Raw genomic sequence first — 16,427 nt, 5'->3', positions numbered from 1 at the left:
TATTTGAAGGTGTACATTTTAATTATTTATTTATATATAATATAAATAAATATCTAAATAGGTGTATATTGGTATGCTTCTATATGTTATATAGATATATATATATATATATATATATATATCTAAATATCTAAATATCTAAATATTATATATATGTATGTATATATACATATCTACTCTTATATAGATATTATATTATTATCTTTATACATATGTAATATATATATATATATATATATATATATATATATATATATATATATTATAGATCATATATAGATATATACATCGTTGAAAATAATGATAATAAATAAGGAGAACGAAGTTCATTTGTTATTGCAAAAATGATAAAAATCAATGTCAAGTAAAAAAAAAGAAAAACTGGATTAACCGGCTTCTGAAACGAAGAAGACTTCTTTTTCTCTTCGACGAGAATATAACGGAAACAAAATCTCAGGATTTCTTCTGTATCAAATCGATATCTCGGTCGTAATGAATTCTTATTTATCGATTACTCACCACTGGTCGAACTGTATTCGCCGATGTATCGCCTCGTTAAATATCGGACGACCACCGCTGAAAAAAAAAAGAATGGTTGAATTACTTTTTTTTGTCTTTTAAACCAAGTTCATTTGTTTAAAAAATTAGAATGATATTAAAAAAAGAAAAAAAAAATGAAAAATAATATACCAAATATAATTATTTATACTTGGTCAAAAATTTTTTTTAACGGCCTATAGAGAATTAAAATTAAATTTTCTATCGTGAACATAAGTGCACTAAAAAAATTTTTTTTTTCAATTACATATATAAATAATTTATAATAATACTTAATAATTTATATATATATTTAATATACACTTAATTATATATATATATATATATATATATATATATATATGTATATAATTAATTTTTAAATATACAAATTTTATATTACAATACTTAGTAGTAATATTTTAATAACAAAAAGAAAATAATATAGTAAATATTCAAATTAAATATTATAATATCCAGTTTAATGTTATAGAAATTAAAAAAATAAAAAAAAATAAAAGAAAAAAACAAAAAAAAGAATAATATACGAACTTATTCAGATTTCATTCTAAAATGGAATCATCCGTCATGTCCTAATTCGATTTCATGATTTTATTAATAAAAGACACCTGTCTGCTGATCGCGTACAAGTATTGCATACCTACATACCAAGCCATCGAGAATAATTAACACGCTTTTCCTGTCCGGTTGGGCTAATTGGCGTTGATAAATTTGACAGCTGCCGGGCGAGACGTTAGAAAGCAAACCTCCTGGCGTGCATTTATGAATTTAATTTAGTTTACCGCTCTTGGAAATGTTAACGAAAATTTCTAGTCAATTTGAACAGTTCAACAAATTCTACGATTAATTGGAAATTAATTCGGTACTATGTCATTAATTAACAATCATTAACAAGCAATTTATTTTATAATTATCACGAGTTTTTCCAACGATAATTATCTAATATAATATTATATTTTCGATTTATATCCCGTATAAAAGGTTTAAAAAAATATTCATTTAAAAATTATTATTATATATAAAATTATTTTCTATACGTAAATTTAATTGCCTCATTAAAGATACTTTTTTTTATATATATTAATTAACAAAACCACTACCGTATTTATCTAAAAATATAAACGATTATATTTTCTTTATAATAAATGTATTAAAGAAATTACATAATTACGGATTTACGTAAATTTAATTGTCCCATTAAAGATAATTTTTATATTAATCAACAAAGCCAACATCGTATCTATCTAAGAATATAAACAACTATATTTTCTTTGTAATAAGTGTATATATTAAGGGGGGGGGGGGGGAAATAAAAAAGAAAAAAGAAAAAAGAAAAAAGAAAAAAGAAAAAAGAAAACAGGACGACGAGAGAAAATGGTCAAGTTTCAATATCCAATTAAATTTTACCTTCTCACGAATATAATCATAGAGATAACAAGGAACAATAATAAAAACAATCAACAATTATCGTATATCGAGAAGTTTCTCGAATAAACTCATGCGAATGAGTTTCCTGGCTCGCAATTGAACCTGGATAGCACGTACATATACATATATACATGCATACGCTTACGAGGCATGCTTTCATCGCATCGATTATCCTTTCAACGCAATAATTCAACGGCGGTAACGATCGAGAGAACTTGTGTGCTTCGTTTCGTTTCTACCGAAAGAAAGAAGAAACCATAGAGGCATCCAATAATAAAGCGTAAATTATTCTAGCCACGCATGATATAACTATGATAATGATCGATTAATATTATTTCAATTCGTCGACTTAATCCATGATTATTATCTGATATCTTAAAAAATGTTTCATCAATGTTCGATATATTATAATAATATTCATATAATAAATCATTAAAACTATTTTATTCTTTTTCCCTCCATCCTCCTCCCAACCCCGCCATTATCATTATCATCACAGAAATATATCAACAAAATGGAATATATCGATGATGATGATGATGATGATGATGATGATGATGATGATGATGATGATGATGATGATGATGATGATGATGATGAAATATTCGAATGAAATCAATTAACAAATTATTAATACCTTGTCAAATATTCTCAATAAAATATAAACCATGATATGTCCTATATATGTTTGTATTTATGTCACACATACCTGTATGTGTTTGGGTCTGTGTCTCTATTATGAGTTCTCTTTGTGTATGTCTTTTTTTGGACTTTTGCATATGTGTGTCTGGAAGAGGGATAAGAGGACGTTCGCATATTTAAGAAAATCATTTTTCGTTTTACGATATGATCGATAAGAATAAAAATTCGAATGAAAAAAAAAAAGATCTTGAAAAAAAAAAATTAAGTTAACAGTAAAAAATTAATAAAGAATTAATTTATCATATAGGTAAACAAAATGTAAGAAATACATTATTATTATTAAAAATTCCAATTGAAAAAAAAAAAGAAAAAAGAAAAAAAAAAATACTTCAAAATTATAAACGAAATCTATAACATCGTATGCTCGTACATATCTTTGTATACGATTAACAAAATTAATCAATATTAATTATGTATATAATCAGTGTTGTAACGATTGTAAGTGATTCGAAAAAAAAAAAAAAAAAAAAATAAACAATATTAACAGCTTTTACAAAATTCTAAATGAAATCTGAATCATCCTGTGTTCGTGCATGTCCTTGTATATGACTAACGAAATAAATCAATATTAATTACGCATATAATAAGTATTGTGACGATTGTAGGTGATACGACAAAGAAAAAAAACTAGAAAAAAAAATAAATAAATAAATAAAAAACGAAAAAAATTGAAAAAAAAAATAGAAAACAACAGAAAGCTCGTTTCTAAGCTTCAAAGAACACAATCGATAAAGTGAAAATTATTCGTAGCGGAATTCGTAGTCTTACACCACTTTCACGTACTTTCTAAAGCACCAGGACGCCGTCTCCATTGCAAAAGAATATTATTGCTTCTCTATTGGTTATTTAACTTCTCTCTCTCTCTCTCTCTCTCTCTCTCTCTCTCTCTCTCTCTCTTTTTCTCTTTCATTACTTCCTCCCAGTTCGCAGCTAATTTTTATCCGGGACGATAATCGAAACGTTCTGTTCGAGAAATTCACGTTTGAATGTATATGTTTGTATGTATATGATTATGTACAATAGATATGTATATGTATTCATATATCCATGTATGTATATATATATATATATATATATGTATATTGTTGTTAAGTAAATCCTTTGTAATTGTTTCACATTCGATCTTTCAATCCATCGAAACCGACATTCAATTATTATACTATACGAGCTTGTTAAGAAATAAAATACGTGACGTTTCATTAATAAATCGAACGATTCGAGTTTTAAACGAAAAATAAAACGAAGTTTGTTTTATAAGAACAATTCTTTGTCATCGAATACAAGCCGATAATTACGAAAGTTGATCTAAGTCATTTGAGATATTAAAATAGATTCTTTTTGGTCAAACATAAAAATTTTTTTTATTTACGTCAAAGAATTATTTTTATCGCGAATTAAAAGACATACTCACTTTGTTTCATGCTCGTTGTTATATTAAAAAAAAAAAAAAAAAAGAATTTAAATGGACCCCTCAAACGCAAACATTAAAATATCTCAACAAAAAAAGGAACGATAAAACGAAGATAAATATATATATATATTATAAAAATCATATTGTACAACTTTCATAATCATCGAAGTTTGAATATTAAATTTTATATACATAAAATCTCAAATTCAATATATAATATAAAATTCGAAATGATATTTGAGATAAATATTCTCATATTTAAGAATACTATACATACATATATATATATATATATATATATATATATATATATATTCTTAGATGTTAGTGTACCACCAGTATTACGATTAACTTCAAATTAATTGTTAATTTAATGAACACTTGCGAAATTTGTTAAAAAAGAAAAAAAAATTACAAAAAAAAAGAAAGAAAGAAATTTAAAAAAATAATTCGATTAATAAATTTCTTCGAAGTAGAGTTGACATCTTGAAAAATAGCTCACTGTTTTTGTCGAAGTACTTTCCCCTATTTGTCTGTCTGTTTCTGTTTCTCTCTCTCTAACTCGTTCTTTCATCTTCTCCTTCTTCTATCTTACACGAGATAAAAGCTGCATTATATCGAAGACGCAGCACGACAAGGTTAACGACGATACGTGCACAGTTCCTCGCTCGTGAATTTGCTCTAATCGAGTAGTAACATAACGATAAGAATTGTCGGACGGGAAGATTTTTCTTACAAAATAGGTAAGTATTCGAGAAACGAAGAATCGCGATTTCCACGACTTGGAAATAATATTTTCAATTCGATCGTAAAATGCAATCGACGTTTAATTTTCAAATAAAGTGCTATTATATTCGAATAAAATTGTTCACATCGTTGAAATGATTACAAGAAGAAGAAAAAAAAAACGGAAGACGAAGAAGAAGAAAAGACAAGAGAAATTTTCGATAAGAATTATAACGATATATAATATGATCGATCGATAATCGATCAATTTTCGATTCATCTGGATGATCTACATTTTTTCTTTTCTTTCTTTATTCTTTTCTTCCTTGCTTTTTTCCTTCGAAATACAATCTGCTTCTGCTTTTTTTTGTTCTTTTTCTTTTCTCTCTCTCTCTCTCTGTCTCTCTTTTTATTTAAAATCGATCACTTCGATCAAGTTTATGTAAAATCGTAGATAGGAAGTATCAATCGCAAAATCCGATCGTTCGTAATTTCTTTAACTACGATCATCGATTACATTCGCGTATATTTACGAACATAAATCCTTGACCGACATATTTACGAGCTACTTAAAAAAGATCCTCTTTTTTTTTCTTTTTCTTTTTTTGTTTGGATACTCCCAGTGGCTTCTTTCATAGATATTTTTGGCAGAAGTAAAAGGAAAATAATTATTTGGACAGAATGCTGGATGATATCTCGTACGAACGATATTTCAGTAATACTTTTACAGTTTTTTTTTCTTTTTTTTTTTTTAATTGTCGATACAAAAATCTACGAGTGTGGGTATAATGAATGTTTAAGCCCGCAAAAAAAGAACAAAAAAAAAAAACAAAAACAAAAATAAAAAATCAACACGATTTCATCAAAATCGTATCTATCGATTTTTTATGTCGATTTTGTTAGAAGAAAAAATCGAAATAATCAAAAAAAAGGAAGAAAAAAATATTTCATCTTAAGTTCAAACATCATTCGAAAAAAAGGGTTCGATAAAATACTCCGATGTAATAAATCGAAAATCTCCAAAGTCCATCAAAATAAAAAAAAAGAAATAAAATCAAAACAAAAAAATAATTATCACGATTTCGTGAAAATTATATCTGTCGATCTTTTATGTCGCGTTTGTTAGAAGAAAAAAGAAAAAAAAAACCCCTCGAAAAAATATTTCATCTTTAATTCAAACATTAATGAAAAAAAAGAAAGATGAAATATATACAAAATAATAAATCGCAAATCTAAAGGTCGAAAGAAAAGAAAATTACCACGATTTCGTCAAAATCGTAATCTATCGATTTGTTTTATTATAAAAAAAAAAAAAAAAAAAGAAAAAGAAATGGTAAAAATTAAATCTCATCACCCGTTCAAAATGATAATTCTTCCTTTTAAAAAATAAAGAGAAATATGGAATCGTGAAAAAAAAAATTATAACGTTTGTCTAAGATATCAAAGAAATCTTGAACTTTTGACTTCTCATGTTCGATTACGTCGAATGTACAAAGTTCCGTCTCTCTCTCTCTCTCTCTCTCTCTCTCTCTCTCTCTCTCTCTCTCTCTCTCTCTCTCTCTCTTTCTTTCTTTCTTTCTTTCTTCCTCCACCTTCTCGTGAGGTTTCCGACGAAGAGAGTCACCGACTGCGGCGAGGACAGATTTATAAACGGTGTATATACGAGAGCTCGACGAGTACAGAGCGGCACGGATCTATGTACCCAATAAGTCTTCGAGGGTCGAACGAGAGGCTACGAACGTCGGCGACATGTTAAGTTCTCTCGTACGCTTCGCAAAGCAAACGAAGAAATTTATGAAGCGCAGTCCTCACGAAGGAACACCGTTCTTCTTTTCTTATACGTGTGTCTTACTCTATACTATCTATATTTATGTGTATTGTATATTACATATATATATATATATATATATATATATATGCATGTATGTATGAGTACATTTAACGTGAATGTGTCTCTTCTCTCGATGCACGATGAACATCGATCTTTGTACGGTGAGTCGTGCTTTTCCGGAAGTTTTCGACGATCGATATTGAAAAAGAAGTAGCTCGAAGAATATCTTTGTATCTCTATCTTTCTCTCTCTCTCTCTCTCTCTCTCTCTCTCTCTCTCTCTCTCACTCTCGTTGATTTGAAAAATCTTAAAATCTTTATCGATGAGATTATCGAGAAAAACAACGGGATTTATGTCCCGTTTATAGATCGAATACGGGATTCTCCATCCATGCATGGATCAACGATGATAAAACGTTTTATTTTTCCCAAAGAGACTTACGTAATCTTAATCGAGGTTATTTAATCTTCGCTCACGCTTTTATCGAAGAAGATATCGACGGACGTTATCGAGTTAATACGAAGAATGAGTTAATGATAAACAAAATCAGACAAAGAGGGAGAGGGAGAGAGAGAGAGAGAGAGGGAAAGGGAGAGGAGGAGAGGGGAAGGGAGAGGAGGAGAAGGAGAGGGAGAGGAGGAGAAGGGGAGGAAGAGGAAGAGAGGGGAAGGGAAAGAGGCAATAAAGTAATTGATCATTAATTTATTATTCGTATCACTCATAATACTGTGTACGAATTTCGAAGAAAAATTACTAACATATCTAACTAATTTCCTGTAATTCGTTGGCTCGCTAATAATAATACTCTGAAATCCCATTGACGAAAAGTTCTTACCTCGAAACGATTTAACGAGATACGAGAAGTATAAAAATAGTCATCGTGTATAGAGAAGACGAATTGAAGTGCGAATATGGTAGGAGACTCTCTACTCGATGCCATCCCATCCTCTTAATGTTGACTCATAACGTATGAGAGTGCGAAAGAAAAATATTTCCGAGAAAAAAATCAACGTGGATTAATTGAAGAGTTATTAATTACAGAGAAAGAGAGAAAGAAAAAAGGAAGAAAAATAAGAAAAAAAAAAAAAAAAAAGAAAGAATAAGGAAAAAATATATAATTAATTTAAAACATTTCATCGGAAGAATAATTTCTTTTTTTTCCTCCATTACAGTGCGCCCATTAACAGACTTTATTGAAACTTCATTTTATTCTTTTTTTCGTTTGCCGCGCATTCAAAACGTTTCAACGAAATAATTTTTTTTTCTTTTTTTAATTCCCTTTTTATATTCCATTGAAAAATTTTTTAACCAGCAAGAAAAGATAAGCCTTCCTTTTTTCCGTTGTGCAAAGAAGATTTTTATGCAGCGCACAAAAGCAAAAAAGAAAACTGAAAGAGAAGAAGAAAAATGTAAAAGAAAAAAAAAATGTAATTTAAATATTTCATCGAGAGAACAAATTCTTTTCTTCCCCCCTCCCCCCACTCTTTTTGGGAAATTTTATTCTCACTTTTGATTTTATCAAAATTTTATTCCTTTTTCTTTTCGTTTGCCGGCATACAAAATCTTTCACCGAAGTAATTCTTTGTTTTATTCTTTTTTTCATTTTTATTAATTCCCTTTTCATATTCCATTGAAAAATTTTTTAACCAACGAGAAAAGATAAGCCTTCCTTTTTTCCGTCGTTTGAAAAAATTTTTTCACGTAATCCATAAAAGGAGGAAAAAAAAGAAGAGAGAGAGAGAGAGAGAGAGAGAAACAAGAAAATTCTCCACAATATCTACACCCTCTTGGATTTAAAGGATAATAAAAAGAAAAAAAAAAAAAAAAAGAGAAAAGAGAAAGGGAAAAATTCGTAACTACATTCGCGTACATAAATACGGTATGTAAAAGTACGTAGGTATATACATACATATATACGTACACGTATATTCATATATATATATATATATATATATATATATATATATATATATATATATATCAGGTATTTATATGTATAGTAAGTTTCAAATAAGGGCGTACACGATGTTTTCGCAAAGAGTCGCGCGCATCGTTCGAAAGAGGATGCGCTTCGTTGCCTTGCAAACTCTCCGCAGCAGCATCCTTTACTTTTTCTTTCTCTTATTTTTCCTCTCCTTCTTTCCTTCCTCCCCCTCCTCTCTCTCTCTCTCTCTCTCTCTCTCTCTCTCTCTCTTACTTATCCTTATCCTCTTCTCCTTCCTAGCCGTTGCCTTTATCCAGGATGATCGTGGCCGTAATTACTATTTTCTTACGTGCACCACGCGCTTATCTCGCGTGCATCTATCGGTGGTCCACGTATAGAAGCGAATAGAAGTTAGAGTAGAACGTATCGCATCTTCTCTCTCTCTCTCTCTCTCTCTCTCTCTCTCTCTCTCTCTCTCTCTCTCTCTCTCTCTCTCTCTCTCTCTCTCTCTCTTTTGCACTCTTTGCTTCTTCCACGTTACACAGGATTCTAGTCTATGCGACTTAATCTACCTTCTTCTTCCTTCTCTTCATCTTCATCCTCATCCTCATCCTCTTCTTCTTCTTCTTCTTCTTTTTATTCTTCTTCTTTCTTTCTTTCTTTCTTTCTTTCTATCTTCCTCTTCTTCTTATTTTTCTCTTGTATGTATCGTCTTCTTTATACTCACTCAACTACTGCCCTCTTCCTTTATCATCGACCCCCCCCCTCTCTATCTCTCTCTTTCTCTATTTAATAGGGTTTACGTAAACGATTTTCTTTCCTCGTTGACTCCAAGAGTTAAAACGAGAAGCCAACAAGGTCAAGATCCTTTAAACGGATCGATGCATCAACGATGCCCGACCGTACTAAATGAGTTCAAGTTCTTGAGAAATTCGTTCATTTGCTGATTTTATCGTTCGAAATAATTCGATTAATTCGATATTTCTCGATAATATTAATCGAGCATTCTCCCATTCTATTGTATACCAAAAATTTGTTATTTTTTATTTTTGCTTTCGTTTATGTTTTTATCGATCTCGTTATTAAATTGTCGTACGATCTAATAACGATGGTGCATTGTAAATAATTGTTTAAATATACATATCGTTCAATTAATATTATTTAATATCGAACGTGTTAATAATTTTTTGTAATTAAATGTAATTTGTTATAAGTAACTCGAGAAGTTTTTGCTTCTTTTTCCCTTTCTTTTTTTCTTCTTATCAAATAATGATGTTAATTAAGTACATAAATATTAATACTAAATAATAAACCAAACATATATATATATATATATATTTATAAAAAATAAATATTACTATTAAATAAAAATAAAAAAGAAACATCGTTTTAAATGAACATTCGATACGATCGAGCGAATGTTCAAAATCATGACTCTTTTATATAGTGTAAAGAAAAAAAAAAAAAAAAAAACAAAAAAAAAACTAAAATAAAATAAGAAAAGAAAAAATGTATCTTTTTCGTATCATTAGCCTCAAAAGGAATGAACCGAGGACAATAAGAGAAGAGTCCTTTTTACAGGACACGCTTCATCATTCTGTTCGGTCACACTCGCGAAGTGATCGCGTGAATCAGGATAACGCGAGAAAGGACGAGAAGGTGGTAGGTATACATACATACATACATATATATATATATAATATATATATATGTGCATGTATAACTATATATATATATATATATATGTAGTACGTACATTACCTACACCGTGAATTTGGACACGGCGATAAATCCTCGTAAAATCGGCGATTCACTCGGTGGTTAACCCGAACGACTCGTTTCCTGAAACGAACCAGCGATGTTCTCGCAATTTGTATCTTCCTCGCCTCGTTATCGAGGTCGAACTTTCGACCGAGAAGAGAGATATTAAAGAAAAAAAAGAAAAAATACACATGCATGGACATACAAAAAGAAAAAAGAAAAAAGAAGGAAAAAAAAAGTCAAACCATCATTCCATGAACGTCGCATCGTATAATCGAAATAATACAATAAAGAAAGTGCTACCATTATAATTTTTAATTAATTATTATGACTTGCATCAATATTAATGTTGGAAAGTTGTATATATGTGTATATATATATGATCTAGTACAATTTCTAATCAGCTATCAAAACTTATATCCATATTTTAATATATTAATATATTAGAAATGTATTTCTAATAAATTATTATATATTCGTATTATTAATTTCATATATTTTTTTTTAATTCATTAAAAAAAATTTAAATTTTTTAAATAATTGTTATGTAATATTATTAATACAAATATTGATATTAAACGTTAAAGAAAAAGAAGAAAAAGAAAAAATACCTATGACAAAATCTTAATCAGTTTATATTCATCAATCATTATAATTGAGTTATTGTACTTAAATATAGCTACTGTAATATTTAATGGAATATAACGTATTGTACAATAAGTATACTATAATTAATAAAAATTCACGTCTTTATTATAAATTATTTGTTACTTTTCTATATCTAATCATGTTTAGAAATTTTTTTAATTAACCAATGCATAAAATTAAAAATTGATGATCTTCTTACTAAGTAACGCGAATTCGATTTTCTGCAGCACATAGGAAATAATAAAAATAAAATGATAAAAAAAGAAAGAAAGAAAAAAGAAAAAAGAAAAAAAAGAATGCGAAAAAGAAGGTGAACAAAAAAAAGTACATAAATAAATAAATAAATAAATAAAATCGATCCGTACCTCTCGCTTGAATTTCATTTCGTTCGAATCGTTTCATTCTTCGAAATCACGCGTAATTATACTTTATAGACTTCCTGCTAAGTCTGAACTTTTAGTTTCATCGAGGCCACTTTAAACGACGACGACGACGACGATGACGACGACGACGACAACAAAATAATAAGATTCATTTCTAAGGAATCTCATCGGTTTCTCGTACGTTGTAAACTTAAATGTCAGTCTACATTTCTATTCTACAAATAGAATATATACATATATATATATATATATATATATATATATATATTGCCAAATTGAAAAAAAATATTCATATTGACTGTGAGTATAAGATCCTTCGAAGATATTGTTCCCGTATATTAACATGTATACAAATAAAGATAAAAAAAAATTTAGTTGTCTTCGATATCGCCATTAATTTTTTCACCTAATGCCAGTCGCTCGTAACCAATAACAGTCAAGCTGGATCGTTTCGTCTGCTATTATCATTTAACGGTATATATATACATGGACTAGATATATAGATATATAATATATATATATATATATATATATATATATATATATATATATATATATATTACTACTTCATAGGTTTTATCCATGAAACTTAACGTGTCTTGGTAGAACAGGATAAACTCTCGAAGGAAAACGTGTCATCGTTACCTACCGACCGTATCGATTTGCTCGTGTCGCCGGCAAACGATTCGATACAAATAAGGACACTAACAGACAGGTCGGTGCACTTATCTATACTATATACTCTTCTAAGTTTACGTTAGAGTGTGCGTTAGTCTCTCTCTGTCTCTCTCTCTCTCTTTCTCTCTCTCTTGTTTCCCCCTCTCTTTCTCTCTTTCTTTCTGTTAACGTACCATATTCGGCAGGATCGACTCTCGTGCTAATTAGCGGAACGTCGAAGAGAAGGTGCACACCGTAGTCGCGTTAGAAAACACTTTTATCGTCACGATAAAGGTCGAAGACTTGGTTCGCCTTATCCAGTTTTACAATGAGCGTGAGTGAGAAGGAGAACGAGATAGAAATAGAGATAAAGAGAGACAGAGAGGTGGGGGAAAGGGGAGAAGGGGGGAGACAAAAGAGAGAGAGATAGAGAAAGAGAGAGAGAGAGAGAGAGAGGGGGAACAACAAATAGACGATTTATTCGAGCACTTAATTAACGCGTGTTCGAAAGTTAACAAACGAATATGATTTCTATGTATCAGGATGATCGGATAGATAGTATGAATTATTAAAGGGACGTTAACACGATCAATCGAGATCGATTCGAGATACTTACTTACTTACTTACTTATCTACTATTTTTAGAATCTATTCGATCGAACCGAGATCCTTATACCTCTAACTTCTCGACTTTCCGCGCAATGAAATCACTTTATAAACGAAATGAATTTATGAAGGCACTCGGTCAATTGTCCCTCTTTCAACGAACGTTAACGCAGATAAATGGGCAAACGTTTTAACATGAAAGATAATAATTGATTATTCTTGGCAAGAAATAAGATCGGATTCGATAACGAAATATGAATTGATTATTTTACTCGATCTATCGAGCATCGATATTTATGAAAGATGATCGAAGTCCTATAAATTCTAGGGGGTGGGGATGAATCTCGCTCGCTCGCTCTCTCTCTCTCTCTCTCTCTCTCTTCATCTTAGTTCCTTTTTTTCCACTTCTTCTTCTTCTTTTTTTCGCATGCACATATAAAGAGGAAAAAATAGGATAGACGGATGTATCGAATGTCCAGATCTTATTTTTTTTCCCCCACCCCAAACCCTTCTTACAAAATTTTTTGTTGCTCGACGATTTGCTGACCACTTCGCTAATATCTGTCCATGCAGGTTCTTAGATGCTTATTATGGTATAGCCCAGAAGACACACACTCTCTCTCTCTCTCTCTCTCTCTCTCTCTCTCTCTCCCTCCCTCCCTCCCTCCCTCCCTCCCTCCCTCCTTCCTTCCTTCCTTCCATCTCACGACTTTTAGGGATTCTTTTTATTTTTATTTATTTATTAGGTTTCTTTGTTTCTTTTTCTAATTCGATTTTTGCTTCTTATAAATAATTTGACTTTTCTTTTTCTTACTTTCTTTTTTTTTTTCTTCTTTTCATTCAAGATTTCTCGATTTAATGCGTCTAATTCGTCTTTCTACTGGATGCAAACTTTTAATTTTTTGTTTCTGTATTTCTTTTTTTTTTCTTAATTAAATAAAAAATAAAATTGCATAAAATTACAATGATCATTATATATTTAGCTCAATTTTGTAAAAATATTTTTTCGTATATATATATATGATGATACTGATCTGAAGCAACGATGATAAGAGTCATATGAGAATGAATTTTTTTTATATATTATAATCAAATAAAAAATATTAAATAAATATTTAATTAAAAAGAGAGAGAGAGAGAGAGAGAGAGAGAGAGAACGATAAATTGTACAAAATTATAATGATCATTATTTATTTTATTATTTCATAAAATTCATTTTTTCATGTATTTTCTAATACATATAGGATATTATTAATGCGATACGATCTGTAAACATATGATAAAATATTTCGAAAAAAATTGATGATAATTCGAGTCGATATATAATTCCCCGCTATCGATAATTCGAATCTTCTTCCTTCTTTAGATAAGAAAAATTTTAAAATAATAATAATAATAATAATAATAATAATAATAATAATAATAATAATAATAATAAAAGAATTGTGACCGAAGGTCGATCGGAAAAGTGCGTAGCAGTACTAACTAAAAAAAGAAACTGAATTAAGACGATATAAACACGAGATCCAAGCGTAAATACTTTCAAGCAAATTACAACGTATCTTTAAACAAAGATCTTCGTAAATCTTTATAAAAATAATATATATTATATATATATATATTTTTTTTTGTTTTTGATCGGTATAAATAATTAATTGTTAAAGTTGCGTAAGGATTACATCATTTGTAATTAAATATCGATATCTTGTTACAAATGTCGATTGTATTTATTTGAAAATACTAACTCCAATAAATATCGGCCATTTATTTTCAATCGATTATAAAGTAATAAATTTTCAATTTATTTCTCAAAATTATCGAAGTAAATATACGAGTTTAATTTCGCTTTGTATTCGATTTATATGCTTACAAAAGACATATTAGGTTTTGAATAAACTAATGCACTGTTACTATATCGGTGACTATTGGGTATCCGTTCCCTTAACGGAACTTTCATTCGATCGTGTTACCATTAAAAGAACTTAAGAGACTTCGAAATTATATGGCGCCTACGATATACACATACATATGTATGTGTATAAAATATTAATTCTATACGATATTGTAATCTATGTATCTCTATAGATCTCGATGGTACCATAGGTGATATCAAGAGAACTATATATACTTTGTACTTACGTATAACTAGTTGTATCTAGTTTGCCATTAAATCATTTATATTTCTATTTTTCTATTTTCCATTTTATATTTTTTTGTTTACTTTAATCAAAAAAATAATCATTGTTCGAGAATAATAGAGAAAAAGAGAGAGAGAGAGAGAGAGAGAGAGAACGATAAATGCCAAACGAGAAAACGGAAATACAATTTCAACCTTTCGTTGAAATACGTTTCGAAACTCGCGCGTAAACTAACACCTACGATTGGTTTTGTTTTTTTTTCTTTCTTTCTTTCTTTCTTTCTTTTTTTTTTTTTTCTTTCATCTCCTTATCAAACTCCTCCATTTACCGGTTTATTTATTTATTTATTTATTCCTTTTCGATCAGATTTTCATTTAACGAGATAGTAAATGTACGTATAGTAAGTACGATAGTAGTTAATACGTATGTATATTCTGATAAATGAATGAAAGGAAAAATAAATCAGAATATTAAAGAAACGTGTATATACATATATATACACATAAATCTTAATATTTTTACTATTTTAATTTATTACTAATTATTCTTTGATGATAACGCATATTTTATATCAATAATCTTTTATAAAATATATATATATACATATATATATATAAAATGTAGACGAACGTCTACATTATCGACGATGAAAATTAGCGGAAGAAATTTTCCCGCGCGAAATAGAATAATCGACTCGGTCGATAAAACAGTGTTAAATAGAGCGGCGAAGAAGAAACAAAAGAGGGAAGACGAAAAAAAATCGGAAAGTAAAAAAAGGAAAAAAAGAAAAAAAAAAAGGAAGAAAAAATAAAAACGAGCTAAAGAAAAGTCAAAGAAGAAAAAGAAGAAGGACTTACCGGACTTGCCGACTCTGGGGCCGCCGAGGACGACCACCCTGATCCTATTGACGTTTGTCATCGGACAAACTGATGTGTCGTTACGTGTCGTTGCTTGATCCTTTGTCGCGGCACATCATCCACCGTGATAAACGAATTCTTCCTCACAAATTTCACACAACGGGAGAATGGAAGAGAATAAGATAACGAAGACAAAAAGAAAAACAAAACAAAAAAAGAAGAAAGTGGGAAAAACCCGGAATGGGAACTTGCTAGTACGATGGAAACAGAATTAACGATAAAGAAAGGGAAATGAATGTTACGAAGGAAAAACAAAATATAGAGTGAAAGAAAGAGAGAGAAAGAGAAAGAGAGAGAGAGAGAGACAGAGAGAAGAGAGGGAGAAAAAAAAATATAATAAAATTAACTCTTTTTTTTTTCGTCTCACTTTTCACCGAAGTTCAATAATCCAACGTATAATAAAATTATAAAATAGTCTCATCTTTTGAGAGGGTGAAAGAGTTTCGTAAAAAAAATTCTCTTCTCCACGACGTACTCGTCGTCGTCTCTCCTCGCGATCGGCCAGGACACTGACCCACTTGCTCGCGCGCGAAAGGCCCGTCCTCGTCCTCGTCCTCCTCTCTCCCCACCTTGCTTCACTTCTTCTTCTTGTTCTACTACTTCTACTACTACTTCTTCTTCTTCTTCTTCTTCTTCTTCTTCTTCTTCTTCTTCTTCTTCTTCGTCTTCTTTAACAACAGTTGTCTCCGTTCCTGCTTGACACCACCGACGTAAACGTCGTTCGATATTTCGTCGAC

At 29.8% G+C, this 16,427-nt stretch overlaps 2 protein-coding genes across 4 annotated transcripts in view; one reads left to right on the top strand and one right to left on the bottom strand.

The window, feature by feature from the left end:
- LOC124423096 (ras-related and estrogen-regulated growth inhibitor-like) overlaps positions 1–16,427 on the bottom strand; it is a 94,614-nt gene that overhangs the window by 74,122 nt on the left and 4,065 nt on the right. For all 3 annotated transcript variants that reach the window (XM_046960473.1, XM_046960471.1, XM_046960472.1), the window contains 2 exons: positions 15,631–16,427; positions 520–576 (listed from right to left, as the gene is read on the bottom strand). The exon at positions 15,631–16,427 is cut by the window's right edge and continues 546 nt beyond it. In XM_046960473.1, the coding sequence (XP_046816429.1) occupies positions 520–576; positions 15,631–15,691 (118 nt within the window). In that variant the 5' untranslated portion in view covers positions 15,692–16,427. The remainder of the gene's footprint in view (positions 1–519; positions 577–15,630) is intronic.
- The window catches only part of LOC124423095 (sperm-associated antigen 1), a 13,711-nt gene continuing 9,261 nt past the window's right edge, over positions 11,978–16,427 (top strand). Inside the window, exon 1 of the mRNA XM_046960470.1 lies at positions 11,978–12,087. The gene's annotated coding sequence lies outside the window, so the exon portion shown is untranslated. The remainder of the gene's footprint in view (positions 12,088–16,427) is intronic.

The sequence above is a fragment of the Vespa crabro genome, chromosome 3 (assembly GCF_910589235.1).
Source record: "Vespa crabro chromosome 3, iyVesCrab1.2, whole genome shotgun sequence".
Classification (NCBI taxonomy): domain Eukaryota; kingdom Metazoa; phylum Arthropoda; class Insecta; order Hymenoptera; family Vespidae; genus Vespa; species Vespa crabro.
Note: the sequence above shows the minus strand (reverse complement) of the source record. Positions and strands in the feature narration are given on the sequence as shown.